Source organism: Natator depressus, chromosome 8 (genome assembly GCF_965152275.1).
Source record: "Natator depressus isolate rNatDep1 chromosome 8, rNatDep2.hap1, whole genome shotgun sequence".
Classification (NCBI taxonomy): Eukaryota; Metazoa; Chordata; order Testudines; family Cheloniidae; genus Natator; species Natator depressus.
In genome coordinates this window covers 63,294,854-63,309,496 of record NC_134241.1, presented here as the reverse complement: position 1 = coordinate 63,309,496, position 14,643 = coordinate 63,294,854, and the positions used below count along the sequence as shown (strand labels likewise).

Genomic DNA, 14,643 nt, shown 5'->3' with positions numbered 1-14,643 from the left:
TTGATATCAGTAATAGAGCAGGAAGGGATGAAAGCCCAGTCTGTCTTAGCAAAATTTCAGAATGTGTGTGTTTCTGAGGCTCAATTGGTGCTTCATAGACTGGAGCTAGAATGGATCTTTGTCTTTTCTGTTTTGTTAATGCTAGTGGAGTAATGCTGAGCCTATTGCTGACAGATGTGGTTAATGCCTATCAAAAGATGGCACTTTCACAGCTGCAAGTAGATGTTCAGAGAAGCAGCCTACTTAAAATACTTTCCTCTAACACTGACTTATTTGCAAACTACTAAGTGGTCCCTAATCTCCGTTTGGGGAAGGATAGTGAGATCATGTTGGTTTGGTAACTCCAGTACTATCATGATCTGATATTTCTGACACTTTTGTCTAAATTCTATCTGCTTGATGACCTGGATTCAGCTCTAGTTAACAGAATTGTTGGTGATCTTATGATAGACATGAGGGATCTGTCCTTTGAAATCTGTCAACCTCTGATTCAGATGATCACTAGATGTAAGAGGGTAGGCTGTGGTTCCTGATACTAATAGGCAGAATTGTTTGTTGATCTCTGATTACACTCATTCTGGGATGTGACATATCAGAAGTAATGATGGGTGCCTTCTTGTTGCCCAAGCCTCTCTTTTACAGGCTGTCTTGTTTGTTGTTGACCTTTTTCGTACTGACCCCTCACTGTCATTCTGACTGGCAGAGACAAGGCAAGTGAGGGAATATCTTTTATTGGACCAAATTCTGTTGGTGAGACAGATAAGCTTTTGAGCCACACAGAGCTCTTCTTCAGGCTTTCTGTGTGGCTCGAAAGCTTGTCTCTCTCACCAACCAGACATTGGTCCAATAAAAGATATTGCCTCAACCACCTTGTCTCTCTACTGTCCTGGGACCGACATAACTACAACTACACTGCATTCTGACTGGCAGGCATTTTTCTTTAGATGAAAGACAACTGACTAAGTTGAACCCCTATAAGACTGAAATGGTGTACCAGGTATAAGCAATCGAGATAAGCAATTTTAAGGAATGTGTGAATGCGCTATTTTTTTCAGTGGGTGGCCTCTGGCAACTACAGAATTTTAGCGTTAAAGTAGTTGCTATTTGACCTGAAAGTCCACGTTGCAATAGTATCTAAAATGGCTATGCAAAATTTCAAGATCTGTAGAATCCAGTGCAGGACTCGAGTTATGAGTGCATTTCAGACACCCAAAGTTCTCCCCATTACAGACCTTCACAGTTATTTACTTTTGCTGTCTCCATAATAGAATGATGTAATTTGTTCCAAATGAGATTTATATGAAATTGCTTTGGAAGCTGCAGCCGTTGCAGAATGGGGTTGCCCATCTGCTCACTGGTATAAGAGTGGACCTTTAAGGGAGTCTTTAGCGTTGATTCTCTGCAGTTTGCATTGACTGTTGGTGAACAAACAAGTAAATTTCAGTGTCTCGTTCACATATATCAGATGTAGATTACGACAGTGTTTTTGAGGTGGAGGAGGCTCTCCTTACGTTCTGACCTGATGTTTGGTCCTGGAAATGACCAAGGAACAGGTCCTTTTTGGTTCAGTAAGTCTGCTGGAGTTCATCTATAACTGTCTTCAAGATGCTGCATAAGGTCCCTTTTTACTTTGGTGGTTTTAAAAAGTCACAATTTTTCAGTTTTCAGTTTACAATTTTTCATCAATTGCTCCATTGCAATTTGAGAAACCCATGTTTTCCATTGTACTGATAATATGAAATTGTAATACAAGTTGGCAAACATTTTTTAATAATAACCTGTGTAGCTCCTCCTTTCAAGATTATTTGCTTTTGGTCCCCCCCCCCCTTTTTTTTTAATCCAGTGGTCATATATAAGAGAAATTTATTTGTGGAATCACTATGGAAAAGGGTCTAATTAGGGGTACCATTTTGGAATTTCTCAGCCTGCTGGCCATTGTCAGCCTGTCTTAGGTTGGCAGATACCAGTTAAAAGTGAAAAAATATAACTTAAATACCTAATATAGCTAAAACTTAACATTATTTCAAGTGTTAATATTCGATGTCAATTGCTGTTCATATTGTTTTAACTAATATAGGTCCCACCATGCCCAGAAGCTATTTTTCCTTGGAGATAAATCTGACCTCTTCTAAATTGCTGTATAAAATAGAAATGCAGGCCACAGTATTTGTTTATGAAATTCATATTTCTTTAGGTTTCTGATTTACAGGATTCTTAGTGTGTTGTTACAGTTGTGACAAAGTTCCTCCTCTGCCTTGGTGGGTCCTGTGCTTATTGGTGGATTTGCTTGCCTCAGAGATTTACGGCAGCGATCAGTTTGGCCACTTTTGTGGCTCAAATCTGCCGTTCGCTCAGATAACCTCATCACTGGCCCTCATGGGGAAAAAGAGAAGAACAACCCCCACAGTCTCTGCTGATCCACCATGTAGGTTGGGGAACAGAGACCTCCCCTCTGGTGGAACCCACTGTCCAGGTCAACTCCTCCCCTGTCTGATCAGGAGTTGGGAGGTTTGGGGGGAACCCGGGCCTAACCGCTACTCCGGGTTCCAGCTCAGGGCCCTGTGGATTGCAGCTGTCTAGAGTGCCTCCTGTAATAGCTGCGTGACAGCTACAACTCCCTGGGCTACATCCCCTGTGGCCTCCTCCCAACACCTTCTTTATCCTCACCACAGGACCTTCCTCCTGGTGTCTGATAACGCTTGTACTCCTCAGTCCTCCAGCAGCACATCCTCTCATTCCCAGCTCCTTACATGCCCCCCTACTAACTGATGGGAGGTCCTTTTTAAACCAGGTGTCCTGATTAGCCTGCCTGCCATAATTGATTCTAGAAAGTTCTTAATTGGCTCCAGGTGTCTTGATTAGCTTGCCTGTCTTAATTGGTTCTAGCATGTTCCTGATTGCTCTCGGGCAGCCCCTGTTCTGGTTACTCAGGGAACAGAAAACTATTCATCCAGGGGCAAGTATATTTGCCTTTTACCAGACTCCTGTACCTGGCGGGGAGGGATAGCTCAGTGGTTTGAGCATTGGCCTGCTAAACCCAGGGTTGTGAGTTCAATCCTTGAGGGGGCCGTTTGGGATCTGGGGCAAAAATTGGGGATTGATCCTGCTTTGAGCAGGGGGTTGGACTAGATGACCTCCTGAGGTCCCTTCCAACCCTGGTATTCTATGATTCTGTTTGTGGTAATGCAAATTACCAGACTCCTGTACCTGGTCTGGATCTGTCACAGGTTTTATCTCTGGATTACCAATTTGAACTTTGTCCAGGTTAATAGTGACTGAGAGTTGTTGTCTAATGACTGATCAAAGACCTACATGAAATGAGTTGATCTCAGTTCAAAAGCTAGTGGATGTGGATCTATATCACAAAAAAACCTCATCACAATTAATTGGCACCATTTGGCAGTATTCTCAGAAGAGATGTGTCCTGTACTGAATGGGTATAGAGAATGTACTCTCTCTCATTCCAGAAACCATAGTGATGGGTGCAGTATATGAGTCACAGACAGTATCTACTTTTATACTGGGGTTCATATAATGTTTCACATTGGCATTTTAAAGGAATATACTTAAAAGAGAAGCTTCACTCTATAATTTTAAAACAATTATAATGATATAAATTGACCATATTTTCAGAATCAAAACCTGGAGTGCTTTTGTGGCACCATTTTTATGGTCACAAAACAGCCATACAATAGTACACTTTTTTAATTGTATGTTGGGGTTACTACTGTTTGCTTTTGACTCAAAAGCATATTTTTCAGTTTGGTGGATTTTTTTCCAATATCCTAATGCACTGAATGAGTTTAGCTTGAAACATGGAATATTCACTTTGGGTAAAAACAGCTTTGTTAGGGTTTGCACTCATTCAACTTTCCCATTCACTCCAAACACTGTTCTTCACAGTAAACGCTTATTTCATGGGACTGTTTGTTTCTAGTAAACAGAGAACAAAGTTTCCTCAGCATAACAGTATGTCTTGAACATACATATTATGGTTATTAAAAAAAAATAGATTGATGAAATGGAAAAGTGGAATACTGAAAGAAGTTCTGGGACACCAGCACATCATATGAAAACTTGGGACTGTCCTGTTAAAGGCAGGACATCTATAAAGGTGATAGTTTGTATCATTTGAAAAGAATAATTGTAAGAAATACACTCTTGCTCATAAAAGTTTACTTTGGTGTTATTCCTTGTAAAAGCAATAATAATCCATTGCTCTCACTTAATACAGTACTACAACAAACTAATATAAAACAATCACGTTGATACTGCTCCAAACATTGGTAATTTCAGTAATGGTAAAAAGACAGACAGACTCTCTCTCTCTCTCTCTCTGTGTCTTTCTATCTGTAACCCTACAACTCTAAAACCTACAACTTCCCCATATTTACCATTGCCTTTCCAATATTTCCAATGAAGTGGAGGATGAGGGGGGATCTGATAGCTGCTTTCAACTACCTGAAAGGGGGTTCCAAAGAGGATGGATCTAGACTGTTCTCAGTGGTAGCTGATGACAGAACAAGGAGTAATGGTCTCAAGTTACAGTGGGGGAGGTTTAGGTTGAATATTAGGAAAAACTTTTTCACTAGGAGGGTGGTGAAACACTGGAATGCTTTACCTAGGGAGGTGGTGGAATCTCCTTCCTTAGATATTTTTAAGGTCAGGTTTGACAAAGCCCTGGCTGGGATGATTTAGTTGGGGATTGGTCCTGCTTTGAGCAGCGGATTGGACTAGATGACCTCCTGAGGTCCCTTCCAACCCTGATATTCTATGATTCTAGATCCTAAGAGAAATAATAAAATTGATTTTTTTCTTCATTTCTCTTTATTTCTTCCCTATTATTTGGTAAATGGCTATAAAAATGGGAAATGAAATCAAAACTAAACCTCTTAATTGGCTCACTGAGTAATGATGAGTTTGTACACAACTCCTGCACAAGCAAGATTTGAGTCAGATTCTTTATGCCAGAGGAATTTGGCCATAAAATTTACTTACCTGGCCCATCAGGAATTACCCCACTATAAGGGTGATTCTCTACTAGAGTAGAGCTGATGTAGGGGAAGTTAGGCCACTCCCCCTTTTTGCTGCCATGAAAACAACCATCATAAGAAGAAAAGGAGGTGGCTGGGATATCCCTGTGCCATGCCAATTCTCAGCTGTTAATTTTTGACCCTTTGGGCTGTTTGCAACTGTTGTAAGCTAGAAATATCCATATACACCTCTACCCTGATATAACACAACCCGATATAACACGAATTCAGATATAACATGGTAAAGCAGCGCTCTGGGGGGTGGGGCTGCGCGCTTCGGCGGGTCAACGTGTCTGGCTCAGAGACGCCGCTCTGAGTGGCGTGTTAAGGGTGCCGGGCCGGGGCTGAGGGATTGGATAAGGGGCAGAGGGTCTCGGGGGGTGGTCAGGGGACAGGGAGTGAGGGGGTTGGATGTTTCGGAGGTTCTGGGGGCGGGACGGTCAGGGGACGGGGAACGGGGGCGTTGGATAGGGCTTGGGAGTCCCGGGGGGCCTGTCAGGGGGCAGGGGTGTGGATAGGGGTCGGGGCAGTCAGGGGACAGGGAGCAGGGTGGTTGGGTAGGGGGTGGGGTCCTGGGGGTGATTAGGGATTGGGGGGTCTCTGGAGGAGGCGGTCAGGGGACAGGGAGCAGGGGGGCTTAAATAGAGGCTGGGGTCTTGGGAGGCGTAGTTAGGGGCGGGGGTCTCTGGAGAGGGTAGTCAGGGGACAAGGAACGGGGGGGATTGGATGGGTCGGGGGTTCTGAGGGGTCAGTCAGGGTGCGGGAAGTGACTATTAATAACGGAAATGGTTGAGGTCAAAGCAAGTTCGATATAACGCGGATTCGCCTATAACGCGGTAAGATTTTTTTGGCTCCCGAGGACTGCGTTATATCGGGGTAGAGGTGTGTTGCTCTAGCTCAGCACAGGAGACCATGCCTGCCCAGAGACATCGCTAGGATTGGGGGATTGTGAAGGTGAGTTTTAAGTCACTTGTGCACATGCAAACCCAACTTGTTATTCAGTACAGGTGTAACCCAGAATCCCGCCTTCCATTCTCAAGTCTTCCTTTTCAGATTAGGTTCCATAATATTTGAACATTTATCATGAGAACAGTGGTCCATATAGCCAAATATCCTGTCTTCCAGCAGTAGCAAGTGCCAGATGTTTTTGAATGAACAGAATAGGGCAATTTCAAGTAATCCATTCCCTGTCACCAGTCCCAGCTTCTGGTATTTGGAGATTTAGGGACACCAGGAGCATGGATTTGCATCCCTGACCATTTTGAGTAATAGCCATTGATGGACCTATCCTCCATGAATTTATCTAATTCTTTTTTGAACCCAGTTATGCTGCTGGCCTTTCAGCCTCCCATGGCAACAAGTTTCACAGGTTGACTGTGTGTTGTGTGAAGAAGTACTTTCTTTTGTTTGTTTAAAACCGTCTGCCTATTAATTTAATTGGGTGCCCCCTAGTTCGTGTATTTATATGAAGGGGTTAATAACACTTCCCTATTCATTTTCTCGACACCATTCATGATTTTATAAACCTCTATCATATCCTCTCTAAGATGAGCAATCCCAGTCTTTTAAAGCTCCCCTTGTATGGAAGCTGTTCCATATCTCTGATCATTTTTGTTGCCCTTTTTCTGTACCGTTTCCAGCTCTAACATAGTTTTTTTGAGATGGGGTAACCTGAACTGCACGTATTCAAAGTATTCAAAGTGTGGGCGTTCCATGGATTTATAGAGTGGCATTATGATATTTTCTGACTTATTATCTGTCCCTTTCCTTATGGTTCCTAACATTCTGTTAACTTTTTTGACTGCCGCTGCACATGGACTGGATATTTTCAGAGAACTGTCCACAATGACTCCAAGATCGCTTTATTGAGTGTTAACAGCTAATTTAGACCCCATCATTTAGTATGTATAGTTGGGATTATTCTTTCCTATGGGCATTAGTTCGCATTTATCAACATTGAATTTCATCTGCCATTTTGTTGTCCAGTTACTCAATTTAGTAAGGTCCCTTTGTAACTTTTAGCAAACAGCTTTGGATTTAACTATCTGGAGTAATTTTGTGTCATCTGCAAATTTTTCCATCTCACTGTTCACCCCTTTTTCCAGATCATTTATGAATATATTCCTTTAGGAATACCAATCCATAACTTTACATAATGGTTCAGATATTGCAGTTACGTAAACCGAGATATGAGTTACACATCAGATGCAAAGGTTATAGGAGCGTAATTAGCATAAAGATGTTGTCATTCAATTTGTGTGCAAAATTGGTATTCTTTCTCTCCCCTTTATTTTCACTTTCTTGTTATGTTGTGTTTATGCTACAGGCCCTTTTATCCCACCATGTGAACATTGCAATCATTTCCCTCAACACTTGAAACTTACTTTATGCAATGCATACTGCTAGACTGTTTGCATCAGATATGTAATTGATGTCACTATTTATGCCACTGCTGAATTTGACCCAAAGACTCCTATGGGGTGGTATCCAATTAGACCAGGTCTCAGTTTTTGCCAAGATATCCTGTTCCAAAGTTGCAAATTATCTCCTTGGCAGCACTAGGACACAGGTATAGTTTAAGAACTGTAACACCTAGTCTTCAGAAACTGAGCAATCTGTTAGCCTTTCTTTTAATTTCCTTTTCACAAATGATGTCTGAGCCTTATCATTACTCAAAGTTTTGTTTGGGTCAATTTCCTTTCTGTTTTAATGTTAGGTGGTTTATTCTCCCTCCACTCCTACCCCCGCCCAAAGGGGAGGTAACTTCAATATATTTTTCTTTTGTATGACTTAATCTTTCTGTGCTGCCTAACTTTTTGAAGGAAAGCCAGAATTTTTTAGCATAGAAAATAAATCATGCCAGTTTATACTCTTAACTCTTTTTTTAATGAGATATGTTTTTTAAGGAAGATGATTTGTTTTGTTATTTTATGTAAAATAGATTATTCCCCCCCCCACTTTATCATGATGAATTACACTTTTATCACACAAGTGTTTATTCCCCTCCAATATTTTTAACAAATTCGTAAACAGTTTTTATCCATTGCTTATTTTTATGATGTCATGTTTAGTCTTTAACAAGCATAGACTTCCACTCCCATTCATTAGAAACATTCACCCTCTTCTTTGCCAGGATCAACCTGTTTTGCTTACACAACCTTTCTTGTTCTGAACACAGACTGGGGATAGGCATACCTGGTTAAGCAAGAAGTTTGTATATCCTGAAAAGAGGTATTAGCTGACTGGTATTAGGTATATTTAATGCTTGGGATTGGTGATTTCTGTTCTTATACCCTGGTTTTAACCAGCAAAGTGTATGTGTGAACCATGCCTTCTTCCATGGCATTCTGTTAGGATCTGCAGCCAGGTTATCTGGTTACACTTTCAGCATGGCATACAGGTTCACTTATCTGTGGGGAAATATTTGCTTATGGTTTATTTAGGCTTAAGTTTCAGAATTTGATTGTTAAAGTTTAGAGGGCAAGAGTACCTTGCAATGGGATCTGATGTGCCTTAACCCTTCTCCCAGAATTTGGGCATGGCTTTGGCAGTGGGTGCAGCTAAGGCACTTTTGGAGGAAAGAAAATCTGATGCAAGAACAGGCCTTTTGATTAGGTGCAGTACTCTCATGCTTGATCCTAACACACACCACACTAAGGTTTTTAGCTTGAGGAGTGTATTAAGGGCCACAACTTCATTTACAGGGAAAACATACTTTGGGCCTGTAGGGTCTTCAGTATGGCTTAGTTGTGATTCCAGGAGGTGCCAGGTAATCTAGATTTTGCTTTAGGTAAATAACATTGATGACAGAGGACTTTCAACTCAGACATTTGTTTGTAACTTTTATTGGCACCATCGCAAGTGGAAACAACAATAAAGTCCTGCTTTGTTCTTGGTTACTATCTGGATCTTTATCTGCTAAGAATGCTAGAAATTGTGGTATTTTCATCCTGGTACTATTAGATGCACTCTTGTTACAAAGCGCAATGGTTTAATGTAAAAGTAGAGATGGTTTTTAAAGACTCAGAGTTTGGTTAATGCAGAGTTGGAGTCTACAGTTCCCCTTGTTCTCATAATGCAACCAGCATAGAGCTACTGTATACCAAAATGGAATTAAATATGTTAAATAAACTTTAATATTAACAATAATGAGTAACTGACATAAGTGTCAGACTTTTTTGGTAGGAAAAGAAAACCAAATAAGAAATTTTTGAACTACTTCTGTGCATGGAAATAATTGAAATGTGTTTATTGCTGTTGTTAAATATTACGAGATTTGGAAAGCAACAATATCTCTGCTAACCAAGATTGATTTTGATTTTAGTATAATCATATAGGGTTAGTTTAATGTTTTATGTTTAACTTGAATGTTTCATCTGAGTCTGTATAAATAGCTTAATGAAAATGTGAATGCAACTTAGAGGAACTGATTCCTGCTGTGTGCGGCAATCCATAAAAGGGCAAAAAAATTCTATAGCAACTGTTGTTAAAAGGACAGATATCTTGTATGGGCATAGATTGTTTGGTCTGAGTATTAGCTGTCTAGTTTTCAATATAGAATCCCTACTGGCTTTTGATCAACTTGCTTTGAAAGTACATTGTAGATCAATACTAAAGGGGCTAATGGACTGTGTGCTAGTTAAATATCAGTGAAATAGTCCTCCGAAACTCAAAGTTTCTGAATTTATTTAATAGTATTTGTAAAAATAAATCTGTTAGAAATGTGCAGTTCATATCAGAAAACTGATATAAATATTTTTATTCATATTTAGTAATTCACTCTACTTTTTGTAATAAAGCATTTCAGAGTCCTTTTATAATTACAGTACTTCAGGGTTATTCCTAATGCAATCTTATGTTAATCAAAATATTTTACCCAATAAAATATAAGACATAAGGGTTTGAAAAACTCTGGTGTGAGTTCAATTGCTAGATGGAGTTTCAGAAGTACAAGGGATGCCCCGAAAAATTGCACTGATTTGAAAAATTCTGCTGGTTCTAAAGGAATTCTTATTCTGTATTTTTGATTTCCTGAGTAGAATCTTTCAAACGGTAAAACTTTTAAAGCAAGCCTGCTTTATACAGGTAAGAATAACAATAAATTAATGTAGTCTTAAAGGCTTTTGTTTTTGAATGTAAACTGTTTATGGATCTAAATAAAATTACATTTAACATGCAGTTATTCTGCTTGTGAATCTGAGTTGCACTGCAAAGGGAGCGCAGATAGAACAGTGCTTACTGGAAATATGATGTCCCCGTGGATGCTAGAAAAAGCCTGCTGGGGAACATCCCTCTCTATGCTTTAAAAATATGGATGAAACACGCTCCCCAACAAGGTCATCACATCACAAAGGTAGATGGTGCCTTAGAGCCAACATCTCTTACGCTGCTAATGCCTTTAGTATTGCTCGCCGCCACCCCATCCATGCTTTACACTGCCTCATACTGGGACTAGCCTCTTGTATATGGATGCACTGGAAGGGAAAAATTCATTTGTGCTCACTTCCTCTCTTCAGAACTCTTACACATTGGGGGCATAGTTTAGACCTTATATTTTCAAACCAAAATATTTGAAAATAATTTTCTTAGTTATTTACCTGTCATGCCCTGAGTTTGAAGTTCTAGGGTACTTCCCTGGTATATGCTGGTAACATCAGAGGGTCTATCTGTTCTCTACATGCAGCTTTAGATGCTTTTTTTATTTATAAAATAAGCCTCTTTGAAACTTCTAGGTGCATGTATGTATTTAAAGAGTAATCATTACAAGCTGACTCAATGTCTCGAAAAGAATCAACAACTTTCCATTCCCAAAAGTGTGCCACAGGTCAGTTCCTCAGGTAAAGGCCTATGTAAAGAGGTGGACCTTGCAGTGTACTTGTGATGTATTGAACAAATGGGGGAAGTAAGTTCTAGATGAGAAATGCTCTCTCAAAGACATCATGCTTCCAGTTTGCAGCCATTTAAATCTGAGGATTCAGTTTAAGCATTTCTGCTATCTCAGCTGTTGTGATCTTTTGTGACAAATCTGCTGAACAAAGAAAGGTTCTGTGGAATTGGGGGCTGGTTGGTGATGAGCTGGTCAGAGAGGCAGATGATTGGGGGCGTCTGGGGGGAGGGTGGCATTTTGAAGATATTTGGTAGATCGCTTATTCAGATCTAATATGTACTACAGCTTAGCAGCTACGGCAACTTAAATTGTTTGCCCTGAGATGTGGTACAGCTGGTGAGCTACCAAGTACTGCATTGAAAAGGGATCGTGCACCACAGCTTCCATCCATCCCATGAAGAAGGGAGGATTGTACAATAAAAATTAAGCATGCACTTTAGTGCTGTGCTGAATAGGGATGAACTTAACCATGTTCTTATGTGCTTTGATGAACTGGAGCCTAAGGCATCCAAGATCTAGTCTTTGAAAAATCAATATGGAAGGGAGCGCTTGGAAATATCAAAACAAGGTTTTAAAATGACATCAGTGGCTTTAATGTAACATCTCTTTAGATAATACTCTTACCATTTACAAATAAATATAACATAAAGATCATTTGAAGATGATTTAGGGATACTTTTGGACAAACACAATAAAGTGCTGACAGATCACATGAGGGAAACTCATTCTCTCAATCCTTAAGCATTGAATTACATTGTAAACTAGAATTTAGGACAATTTGTGTAAAGCAGCACCTAAGGTTGCCGGAGTTAATAGGAATAGGAGCAGGAGGAGGCAGTGATCATTGGCAGAAATATGTTTGTCTTCAAAGTGGCCTGCAGTTTGTGTCTGAAAGGTTCCTCTGTTTCATTACGGTAAGGATCCACATAAGGGATGGCTTTTGATCCAGGGGTATCTTTTACCCCATTCTGGGCTTTTACCGTGTGTAAAAGTCCATGGTAGTAAAATGTTCTATTAGCTGAGTCAGTTGTGCATTCTAATATTTTATGCAGGACCTCAAATTGTCTGATTTACCTAAATCTAGGATAAACTCCTCCAACCTGGTGTATTTTTTTTTTTTTAAACCATGAAGGCATATGCTCTTGATGGGTAGGTCCTTTGCCTGATGACAATACTCCCTGCAGTATATCTCTCTGAATCATTATCATGGAAATAATATGCAGACTATACATTGATGTATTAAAATATTTAGAACCTTCTCTATGCTAGCGGAGTTTATGGAAATTAAACAGTTAGCAGAATAATATAATTTAAGGGAGTCTTCTTCCTGTAGTTTGATTTGGTCACTATACAGTAGAGATAGATACTCTTTTATGCAGTTAAGGGATAACACAGGAGTTACAATATAATTTTACTGTTTTCAGTTACTTTGATTAGCATATATTAGCTTGCAGTAAAGACTATATGTATTTACCTTGTCTCATCACTGTATGTTTTTGACGTGTCTACTCAGTATTCTTCATATTATTCTTACCTTCTTTTCCAAAAGCCGCACAATTTACTGCATTAACAATTCATCTGACCTCTTTTAAACCTTTTGTATGACTATGTAATAACTCCCAGAAATGACAGGAGGAGTCTTTAATTTGACAGTGAAATTGGTGACAGAAATTAGTTATGTTTTCTTAATTATTTCCTGGTTAATCAAATTAGCTGCACACTCATTAATGTTATATTTAGCACAACAAATAGACAAATAATCTGGTGATAATCATAACATGTTGGTGTCCATTCAGAGTTTCTGCTTGCTTCTGCCGTTGGTTTAAGTGCAGTTAAATCAGAGTAATGTTATACAGTAGTTAAGATTCATAACTCAAGCAGAACATTGTCACCATCAAAATGCATTTTGGTGAAAACTTTAAAGTGTTTGCAATGTTTTATTACACTGTCTCTGCCTACTTTCCTTTTGAATTCAGTAAATACCTCTTTGATTGAAGGGCAGTAACTGTACGTGCTAACTTTTAAGGGGGGAAAATTGATGAAGGAGAATTTTAAATGTGCCAGTACTGGTTATAGCTAGGAGTACCTTCTAACTCGCTCTGTTTAAATTTAGGGAGAGCCTATCACTTTCTGTGAGGACAGTTTTGTGAAGCATCGTTCAAGTACTACCAAACAGTTCCTGGAAACTGCAGTGAATCTTCAACTTTTTAAACAGGTATGACAGGCCAATTGACCTCGTGATCTAAAAGTTTCCTTCTAACAGATATCAGACATATATCTTCTCCTCTCTGCCTCTGTATCCATTGCCTGTCAGCTTTTGAAAGCTCTCAGGAAGACCATTTTGAGAGGAAATATAGACGAGAGAGGGGAATGGCAAATGTTTAACTCCTATAAGTGTGGAAAGAATCCTCCCAATCCCATTGTATCTCAGCGCAGGCACAAACACAGTCCCCACTTTTACCCGAAAATGACTGGCTGTGTCTGCCTCTGGAGCCAATCAAGAACTCCCTTGAAAAGGAAAAAGCAAGGAGCTCCCTGAACTTTAGCAGCTGAACTTTTCAGCCTCTTCAGTATAGTCAGGCTCTATTGGTCAACGGACAAAGGACCAAAGCACTTAACACTTTGTTACACAGAATTTTTCAAAATCAGGACCTCAGCCAAACAAATAAATTAATAGTTTCATGAAAATTCCTCCGCATTGAGTTTGGTTGACCACAAAACAACAGTTCCTATGGAGGATTTACAGCTCAGTAATAACTATTGTAGTATTACACAACATGGCTTCAGCACGATCCATGATACACTTTTTTCATGCTATTATCTCCTGGCTTTTCTCTTTGTCCTCCCTTTCGATTCCCTTATGTAATTTAGTTGTTTGAAAGAGGGTCAAGAGACCGACCATAAACTTGTAGGCCAGTAAGCTTATCTTTGTTTGCGCGCAAATCTGAGAAAACATCTTCTGGGATAAGGTGGGAAAACTTCTAGAAAAAACATGGTTTGATTGAAGCTAGCCTGAATGAATTCAGGCAGGGGAGTAAATGCTTAACTAATCTGCTAGAGTTCTTTGAAGATATACTACCATAATAGATAAGGAAAATTCATTGGATGTAGAATACTTTGATTTTCAAAAAGCATTTGACAAGTTTCTGTATCAAAGATTAATGGCTAAGGTAGAGATTTATAAACTACAAGGATGCTAGCTTGTAGTAGTCATAGGTAGACACTTTTCTAATTGGACAACATTATGGAAATACCTACAAATAAATAACATAAATACAGACTTTAAAAATAATAGAATAATAGATGGAGTACTCCAGGGATCAACTCTTAGAATCCAATTTATTTTATTTAATTGTATTATATCTGCAGGGGCAAAGGTTTCATTTATATGAAGTGTTAAAAGAGGTATTTTAAACATTTATAAGTGTTTACCAGATTAAGATTGGTGGTAGAGAAAGTAATATAACATGGAAACATCATTATTTTTATTGCTGTGATCCAGGGTTATATGTTTCTGAGTATCTTCAGCTATCAGGGATATTTGTCAATAGAAGGCTACTGCTCATGCTGAAGAGTCTGAATTATGATATGAGTATTGTGGCCAGATCCTCAGATGGAGTAAATTAGAGTAGTTCCACTGAAGTTATTAGAGCTCTGTCAGTTTCCATCTAGCTGTTCAATTGTAATTTATATGTAATTTTAAAGAACACTTAACAATTTTAT

The 14,643-nt window shown here is 39.3% G+C and overlaps 1 protein-coding gene across 1 annotated transcript in view; it reads left to right on the top strand.

Moving 5' to 3' along the window:
• The window catches only part of DENND1B (DENN domain containing 1B), a 240,237-nt gene that overhangs the window by 178,035 nt on the left and 47,559 nt on the right, over positions 1-14,643 (top strand). Inside the window, exon 14 of the mRNA XM_074961176.1 lies at positions 13,034-13,135. Within this exon, the coding sequence (XP_074817277.1) occupies positions 13,034-13,135 (102 nt within the window). The remainder of the gene's footprint in view (positions 1-13,033; positions 13,136-14,643) is intronic.